Source organism: Cervus elaphus, chromosome 2, assembly GCF_910594005.1.
Source record: "Cervus elaphus chromosome 2, mCerEla1.1, whole genome shotgun sequence".
In the NCBI taxonomy this organism is placed as follows: domain Eukaryota; kingdom Metazoa; phylum Chordata; class Mammalia; order Artiodactyla; family Cervidae; genus Cervus; species Cervus elaphus.
In genome coordinates, this window is record NC_057816.1 from 12,590,337 (window position 1) to 12,599,887 (window position 9,551).

At 46.5% G+C, this 9,551-nt stretch overlaps 1 protein-coding gene across 1 annotated transcript; it reads left to right on the forward strand.

The window, feature by feature from the left end:
* The first annotated feature begins 998 nt into the window (after window positions 1-998).
* Window positions 999-9,270, forward strand: LOC122674351 (pregnancy-associated glycoprotein 1-like). Its single transcript, XM_043872611.1, has 9 exons — window positions 999-1,099; window positions 2,165-2,315; window positions 3,293-3,410; window positions 3,510-3,628; window positions 4,825-5,018; window positions 5,938-6,054; window positions 7,581-7,722; window positions 7,810-7,908; window positions 9,121-9,270. The coding sequence occupies exons 1-9, from the start codon at window positions 999-1,001 to the stop codon at window positions 9,268-9,270; spliced, it is 1,191 nt and encodes a 396-aa protein (XP_043728546.1).
* Window positions 9,271-9,551: the final 281 nt, after the last annotated feature.

The window sequence follows — 9,551 nt, forward strand, 5'->3', positions numbered from 1 at the left end:
TCCCAAGTCTAGGCTAGAGATAAAAACCTGCAGAAACTAAAGGCTGATTCCAGCACATCGTTGTGGAGATTTCATTCCCAATGTTTTTTTTTTTTTTTTTTGAAAACAAAATTAGTTGCTAATATTAAAATCAGCAGATTGTGCATAAATATCCAAACTTCTGATTCTCTTGAAAACATGGCCAACCGGCCTGCCAGCATGGTTGAAGTGGAGGAAAGGCTGCTCCCAGGGGTCAGGGTCCAGCATGGCCACCTAGTCATACTATTATTTCTCTTGCCTCCTGGGGCCATGAGTTTGTGAGAACTAGACTGCTGGCTCTCTTAAGATAAAGACTACTTTTGTCTTGATCAACTTTGACTTTGAAGCCTTTAACCCAGAACCCAGCAAACAATTCTTCCTTGTACATTTGTTGGATGATATAAAATATCGGTGGATGAATATGGAATTTTTTCCAATACTGAAACCCATGCAATTGAGCTACTACTCTACCCTAAACTTTGATGCAGACTGACAGAAGTGCCCCTGATCCTTGCCATTAGACCCACTACCTAAGGCCAGTTGTGGGTCCCTGGGCTGTCCCTGAAGTCTTCAATGCCATTTGACAACATATCCTCCTAGCAATCTCCTCTCCAACAAAGACAGCAATGCATATCTCATCAAGTGACTAAGAAGATGACATGAAACCATGAATGTCAAGTATGGCCCCTAGTTACCATTTTCATGATGTTCTTAGCAGTTTTTTCTCCAAGTAGGCAAGGTTCTCTGTCTCCTTAGATGTCCATGCAGATCAGTTAGATTTTCCAGCCAAGATTCAAGGAAGAGATTACAGTTCAATTGTCTGTATTCTGAGAAGCTTCAAAGTCCACTCGCCAAGGACACTGAGGAAGGTAAAGATTTTATCGAAAGCTTTGTGTTTTTATCAGATCTATTAGTGGCGTAAAGGGGAAAACTAGGGCATGGCAGAGCATATATAATTAGGAGCTCACAATCACCACTACATGCTAAGAACCCGAACTTCCCTGAATACTTGGAGCCAAGAAAGAAGCATGAGGTGGCTTGTGCTCCTCGGGCTGGTGGCCTTCTCAGAGTGCATAGTCAAGTAAGTATGGGGACTGTAAATGCATGATCTTCCTTTCTCGGATTTTTCATCTGATTATTCTTCAACCCATCAGGTTTAGATGGGAATGAATATTTCTCTGACAGTCTTAAAGTTCAACCCTTACTTATTGATAAGTACCTTGCTTTAGGAACTGTGGATCCCAAGGGTCTTGGTGTAGATTTGCATGGTTGCACAACTCTTGGGGTCCAGTCATGACCTATTGAAAATGTAACTCCTTACAACTGTTCAGTGCACAGCCTATGCAGATGTAGGTGTGGTCCTGTGGAATAGCACTTTTCTACATTTTATTCAACATGTCCTCTTTGTTCCCTGTCTACTTCAGTGTGTATATGTCTATGTCTGCATCTCTGTATCACTATCATTTACCTCTCCTTCTCTTTGGAAGTCTCTGTGAGTGTATTCCTCTCTGTGTTGTTTTCTTTTAATTTTTCACTTGACTCATTCTTCCTTCTCGAGCCTCTGAATTTCCCTCATTTATTCCCTATCTCCTGGATTCTTCTTTCAATTCCCTCTTCTCTTTCAACTTGGAGAATGATATACTGTTTTATATACAGTTTTATATCAGACAAGCAGTGTGACCACAGCAATCTCAGTAACATCATGCATTTCAAATTGCTCCCTTGTAAAAGAGCATAAGAGTCCCCCTTCTACCTCTTCCTTGAGGTTCTATGAGAAGGATATCTTGGGATGGCAACAGCAATGCAAATGCCTGTCATTGTTGAGACTTCCTATTTATCAGGTACCTTATATCCATCACTTCACTTATCCCTAAGATATTCTATTTGGAGGGTTTGTATTGCTACATTCCACCATTTTACCGAGGTGGAGACTGAGACTCCACAGGGTCATATGGCTTATCCCAGGTTGCAGAACAGAACCTGTAATCAAACCTGTCTTTGCCATGGTATATGCATGAAATTCTGATAATAATGTGCCTCATTAAAATGATTAGAAAATACACAGGGCCACTCCAACAGTTTTACCTGAACACTGACAGCTAATTGTAACTTCTTCTTTGTTTTCTTTGTCAAATGATCGGTAAAGTATACCTCTAACGAGAGTGAAGATCATGAGAAAAACCCGCAGTGAAAAAAATATGCTGAACAATTTCCTGAAGGAACATGCTTACAGACTGTACCAGACTTCTTCTCCTGGCTCAAATATAGCTACTCACCCTCTGAGAAACTTCGAGGATGTGAGTATTGGGGGGAATAGTGCTCCACAGCGCCCCCTGGCGCTCTAGCCTAGCACCGCGGCTCATATGGAAATGCCAGGTGGGATGTGGGGTTGGGGTTCCTGCAGGAGGCAGAAACACTGGAAAACAGGGACCCCACCCAGAGGAGAACACACTCTCATCCTGAATTGTTGGTCTTTGTGACTCGGCCCGGTAATTCCCAGGTAGCAGGTAAATATCCATTTCTGTGTCAGAGATGTGTCATTAGTTTGAAGGATATTGTTCCTTCTGAAATAAGTGAGTCAGTCAGTTGCAGATGAAGAGTGAACCATCACTGATCAAATGGTAGAAACAACGTCAAAGCAATTGTGAATCCCCAGGCCGAGGAAATCAGTTTCCACAAAAGCAAGAACCAAAGCTGTAATAAGATACTGAACCCGTATTCCGTGTAAAGCCTTAAGTATCTAACACTGTGGTTACTGTTTTTAGATTGGAAAAAGGGCTTATTTTGTCTTCAAGAATATTCATGCCAGCCTGAGAGATAGGCATATTAGTAAGTAGATATCAAATGAAAGTGTCACCTCTATGGTATTGATTGGTTGTGTTCTGAGTTTAGAGGGAGTGGCTGAGGTTGATCAAGAAGGACGTCCTGGAGAAGGGGGTGTTAAGGCTGGGTTGGCAGAGATTACAGAGCTTCTCAAATGAAGGCACCAGGACTTCCCTGGGTGTCTAGTGGTCCTGGAGGTCCAGTGGTTATGCCTCTGTGCTTCCAATGCAGGAGGTCCCACTTCAACACCTGGTCATAGAGTCAATATCCTGCATACCATGTAGTACATGAAAAATATTTAAAATGCAGGCCCCTCTGGGACCAACATCAGTGAGCTGCACGGTGGTTAGAAAGTGATCTCAAGAGATATGTGACATCCAGAGGGAGGCATGAGTGTGGGAATATAGGATAGCCAGTTCTGCAATAACCTACTCACTCCTTGTCCCTGTAGATGTTCTATGTGGGTAACATCACCATTGGAACACCCCCTCAGGAATTCCAGGTTCTCTTTGACACAGCATCATCTGACTTGTGGGTGCCCTCCATCCTTTGCACCAGCCCAACCTGTTGTGAGTACAGACACCCCTTACCCAGACCATCTTTCCCTTGCCCTGCCACCCTGTTTTGCACCCTTGGCACCTGATGACACTTATCTCTTGTGTCTGCAGCCTCACACGTTATGTTCAGACATAATGAGTCTTCCACCTACCGGCATACCAATAAGACCTTCAGCATCATATACGGTTCTGGGACCATTGAGGGAGTTGTTGGTCATGACACCGTTCGGGTAACAGTGTAACAAATGCTGAGTCAGGACTGGCAATGGAGTGACCACTGCTTGCAAAACAGATGCGGGACCTTCTGGCAGGACACTTCCTAACCTAAATCCCATAGATAATCGCCGTCTTACCCACAGGACCCTGTCCCTGGGGAGGCAGTGCCTGTGGTGACACATGAGCACACAGATTAGCTAACCCAGAGAGTGGCTTGAGATGGGGACTTGCAGCTTCTCTGCCCATGAATAGTTCAAGGTTCATTTTGCTGGGAGTGAGGAGAGGGGAAAAAGGCACCCACTTTTATATTCTCCGACTGTTCCAGGCACTTTCAGGTGATAACTGGTTTAGTCCTGACAACCCCACACAGCAGTTTCTCTGATTAGCTCATGTGACATGAGGAAACAGAGGTGCAGACAGCAAGGGCCTTGCTGAGCACAAGCATGTGGTAAACAGTGGAGCTCGGCTGACTTTTCAGGACTGAAGATGCTGTGGGGTGTTTGGGGAAAGGATAAAACTAATCTGGGGACCCTCGGGGCAGTCAAGGGCTTCAGGTATCCAGACTGGGAAACTGGAGGCCTGAGAAGTTAGGGGGCCTCATAAATGAGTTCTCACTCTAGAGGGCCTTTGAGAGTCCGACAAAACTTAAGGCCTGCCTCCCCCAAAGTACTTGAGTAGTTACCCCCTCTCTCTTTTTCTCTCATATACACTCACACAATGACACACATATCCCCAAAAGTGAATCCCCAGGCAGTAATTTCATAGATCCCTGCAAGCAAGATTGTGTTTTCGGCTTCTGTCTTCCTGGACAGATGCAGAATCCACAGTACCTTACAGAGAAAGCAGTCCATTCCTGTCATTAGGTCACAGTGATGCCAAAGAGAAGACCACCTTGCTCTTGGCTCATTTTGTCCACAAGGGGGCACCAATGGGTCTTGGCCTGATTCTTGGTTGTCCCACCTGTAGAGAAGCCACGAGGCCAATTTGACTCACTCAGGTGGTGTCTTTCAGAGAGGCAGATGATTTAAAATTCATAGCCTCTCTCAAATGGAACCCAAATTCCCCTCCCAGTTTGGTCTAACTGTGTGAGGTCCACTGAAGACACAGCCCAGCCTCAATTCTTCTCTGAGGATCTAATGGCAATGCACCCCAGCCCAGTCCTAGCCCCACTTCATGTATCTGTAAGTGGGATCACTCTTCTCTCCCACAGATTGGGGACCTTGTAAGTACTGACCAGCCATTTGGTTTAAGCGTGGAGCAATATGGGTTTGAAGGAATGCCTTTAGATGGCATCTTGGGCTTGAACTACCCCAACTTATCTTTCACTGGAGGCATCCCCATCTTTGACAACCTGAAGAATCAAGGTGCCATTTCTGAGCCGGTTTTTGCCTTCTACTTGAGCAAGTAAGTCTGGGATGGACAATCAGTTTCTCCAAATTAGCTGTAATTTCAGTTGCATGAAATATATAGAACACTTGATAAAGAAATATCCTGAGAGATAATCTAACTCAAGGTAACTATGGCCCCAGGCCCCTACCTGGCTTCACCACCTGCTTTTAGAAATAATGATTTATTGGAACTTAACCCTGCTCCTGGGCTGAAGATCAGTAACTTGGTCTAGGGGGATGAGTCAGGAGGAAGACTAATGAGAGGCAACAGGAAACAAGTGGAAGGAAAAGGCATTAGGATTTCCTTATGAATTTGATAAGGAAGGAGAAGGATGGTGGGTAGCTTTCCTTCCTCATTAGCATTTCACTGCAAGCCCAGTACCAGCCACCCAAATTGCAAAAGCCAGTGAAAAACGAAATTGTAGAACACACACAAAAAGTGTAGGACCCTTGTTCAAGAAATGTTAGGCATTTCAAGAAGGGAGAGCAGTTGTGGGGTCCCTTCTGAGTGTGGGGCCCTTTGGACAGTAGAGGTCACAGGCTAGTGGAACCAACTCTGGGTGACCTGATCCCACACCCTTAGCACTCCCAGGCCTTGATTTTCCGGAAAAATGACAAATAGACAAGGGGAAAGCCAAAATGCTTCAGCACCCTGTCCTCTGAGGGTGTCTGAGCTCTCAGGTCACAGGAGGTCCAGGGCATCTTCAGAAGATATAATGGGTAGAGCCCAGCCAGGTGACTCAGCTTCTAACCTCCTCTGTGCCACTCATTAGCAAGTAACCGACCTCAGTCTGGTGTTCAATCACTCCTAGCCTCGATTTCTGCATCCGTCAATGAGGACCTTATTAGGGCCTTGATGGGTGGAGAAGCAAAGCTCTCAGACAGTGCTGTTGTTATCATCCTCCAAGGATCCCCCTGCTGTCGTCTCTCTACAGGAGCAAGCCGGAGGGCAGTGTGGTGATGTTTGGTGGGGTAGATAAATCCTACTACCAGGGAGCGCTCAACTGGGTACCGTTGATCCAACCAGGCGACTGGCGTGTCTACATGCACCGGTAAGCCTCTCCCTCTGAGCGGCAGCACAAGGGATGCTCCACATCTGCACATGGACACAGGCAGACACTCACAAATGGATTCTCAGACACATAGTCACACAAACATATACACCACCCACAACGACACAGACAGACACACAGACACATGGAAACACACAAGCAGACACATATACACATACACAGAGACACATATAAACATGCATAGCAAGTCAGAGACACAGAAGCACACACAGAGACACATACAAACAAACACACAAGCACATAGATACACAAACAGCCCATGGGTTCATAATCCCAGGCCTCCTGACCAGGGCTCTGACCAGGATCCTCACAGGGTCCAGAGAGGTCTGTGCAGCTGGGAGAGCCTTGCACCCACTGACCTGTGAGGCGGGGAGCATGGTCAGAGGACTCTGCAGTGTGGTGAACAGGATCAGGGAGGATTTCACCAGCCTGGACAGCAGTATGATAAGATGACCAACTGTCCATGGCTACCTTGGACCAAGGAAGTTCTCAGTACAGATAAGTCTCAGTTTACAAACAGGGAAAGTCCTTAGCAAATGGGGAAAACTGGTCTCCTTATGGAGAAGCTACCCAGCAGTGGAGAGAGGTTGGCTGCAGTCATAAGACATGAAAGCAACTAATAAAAAAGACACCCCACATCCCTGGGCACAGAGTGGGGCAGGGGCTATAACTGAAAGAATCAGAAAGGTGGGATTGAGGAGTCACCTGAGGACAAGAGGCAATAACTGATAGGAATCTGTGTGATACCGTCAGACAAAAGCTGACCTCTCTTTTGGAGTTTCCCTGGGCTAGTCATGTATTTCCTGGCCAGGATCTCAGGGTCTGAGCTGGTTGTAGGAGCAGTGATGGGAGACTCCCTCCCCCAGAGGAGCCCCTCTCTCCCCCTACTATGGGAATCTGCTGCCCCTGTGAATCTCCATCTTCACTCTGTGTTCCACCCATTATTTGTTCCCTACCAGATACAGCTCTCTAGATGTTCCTCATTATTTTCACAGTCTTCATTCACTCATGGAACAGACAAACATTGGGCATCCACTGTGTGCCAGGCACTTTAGGGAGGCAATGAGAATAAAACTCGCCCTCACATCTAAGAAGGCAGATGCACAGAAATGACACACACACTTAGTGAATTGTGATTTTGGTACATGCTAGTCGTGGGGAAGGGTCTACAGAGAGTGACAAAGACAGGAGACTGATAAACACCGCAGGAAAGACTTCCCTGAATCCATGACAATTAAGCTGGAATCTGGAAGATGAGAAGTCATTTGCTAGTCAAAGGGGAGGGGACTCTTCTAGGAAGGAAGGCCAGCTTGTTTCAAGGTACAAAAGATCCTGGAGTATTGAAGTACTGCATTCAAGCATGTCAAGGGAGGTGCCATGTCGAGAGCAGATGAAGAGAGTCAGGGCAAGAGACAAAGGGCTGTTTAGGAGACACACAGGAAGGGAGCAGCTCTGGGGAGACTCAGAGTGACCTCAATGCCCTCTTTGCTCCACTGTTCTCTCAGCATCTCCATGGAAGGAGACACTGTTGCTTGTTATGGCGGCTGTCAGGCCCTTGTGGACACCGGGGCATCAGCGATCCTTGGCCCAAGAAGACTGGTCAATAAGATCATGAGGTTCCTCGGTGCCAAGCCACAGGGATCCGAGGTGAAAGTTCAAGCCCCAGGGTCACTCCCAGTATCCACACACAACAAAGATCTCCAGGGCCAACCTCTCTCCCTCTCTCTCTAATAGCACTATGTTTCCTGTTCTGCGGTCAATACCCTGCCCTCTATTGACTTCACCATCAACGGCATCAACTACCCACTGCCAGCTCAAGCCTACGCCATGAAGGTGAGTGGACAATACTGAGAGTTGGTTCTCAAACTGGAGCTTGCAGGATCCCCTGGGCTGCTGCTGGGAGGAAGGCGCCCTCTGCAGGCCATGTTACACCATTGCAGATGCTACTGAGCCTTGTGGCTGGGCCAGTGCCTCCTGGCCATAGCAGGCTGATGGGCTCAAAGAAGGCTTCGAGGAACAGAGGGAATTTCAGGAATTTTAAAACCACAAACTCATGGAGCCACATGGAGGGTTGCTTGGTTCTAGGCAACACTGCACTGGATTCCATGAAAATGGCATCCCAAGGTGCTCTGCATTGGGGCACTGGGGACTTACTAAGGGTGATGAGGCCTACGGACTGACCGGTGGGAATGGGGAACCAGAGTAAGTTACCCAATCAAGCCTGGAGTGACCAAAGAGGGTGAGTGTGGGATGAAGGAGGCTTCCCACAGTTCCTGAGTTAAGTTTTCAAGAACGTGTTGTGGGCACTGCTATATTTAAGATGGATAACCAACAATGAGCTACTGTGTAGCACAGGGAGCTCTGCTCAGTTTTATGACAGCCTGGATGGGAGGGGTATTTTTGGGACCAGGATACATAGATACATACAATTGAGTCCATTTTTTGTCCATCTGAAACTCAGAAAATTGTTAATCAGCTATATTCCAATACAAAATAAAGTTTTTTAATAAAGTTTGGATTTTGGGGATGCCGGAGGAGAACCTGCATTCTCTGTAGAGAAAACAAGGAGCAGGAGACAGAAGGAAAGAAACAGGGAGTGAGGAGAACCAGGGGACATGCTTGTTCTTTTCTAAAAATTATACTGAAGGATGGCTGATCTTCAGTGTCACCTTAAGTTCTGCTGCACAGAAATGTGACCCAGTTATACACATAAAAATATATATATTCTTTTTCTTATTCTCTTTCATGTGGTTTATCACTGGATATTGAATATAGTTCCTTACTCTCTACAGTAGGACTTTGTTGTTTATCATTCCACTATTTCCTGAACGCCCAGTCCTCCACTCACCACACCCTTCCTCATGGCAGCCACATGTATGGGCCCTTTTTGGCTTTGGATGAACTCTCACATGCCCTGAAGCTCATAAAACCACTTGATTCTCACCAAAAGAGGGAAATAAAACCAAGAACGCTGCTCGGTCTGGATATTGGGGGGAGTCGCTGATAAGGACTCAGGCTGACTGATGTGTGTCTCTGCTCCCCCAGGATTCTAGCGGCGACTGCTTTATCAACTTTGAAGCGAACCCAGCGAGTACATCTGCAGAGACCTGGATCCTGGGCGACGTCTTCCTGAGGCAGTACTTCTCGGTTTATGATCGAGGAAATGACAGGATTGGCCTGGCACAGGCAGTGTAAACGCTTGGGGTGATTCAGGAATCATTAAGGCCACTCCTAACACACACTCACTCACACTTAGGGCACTCCTGCCCAGGATGCTGATGAACTGCATTTGGTGGTCTACACACCCTATTCTCAGTAAACAATGAAGGGTTTCACTCATAATGGTGCTGAAACAAGTGGGTGCCTCTCTGGGAGTGAAGGATCTAGAACCAAGTCTGAATCAAAATTGAGAGGAGCCCAACTCCAACTGGCTTCAAGGAAAAGGGAGACTCATTGAAATGATTCTGGGAGTCCAG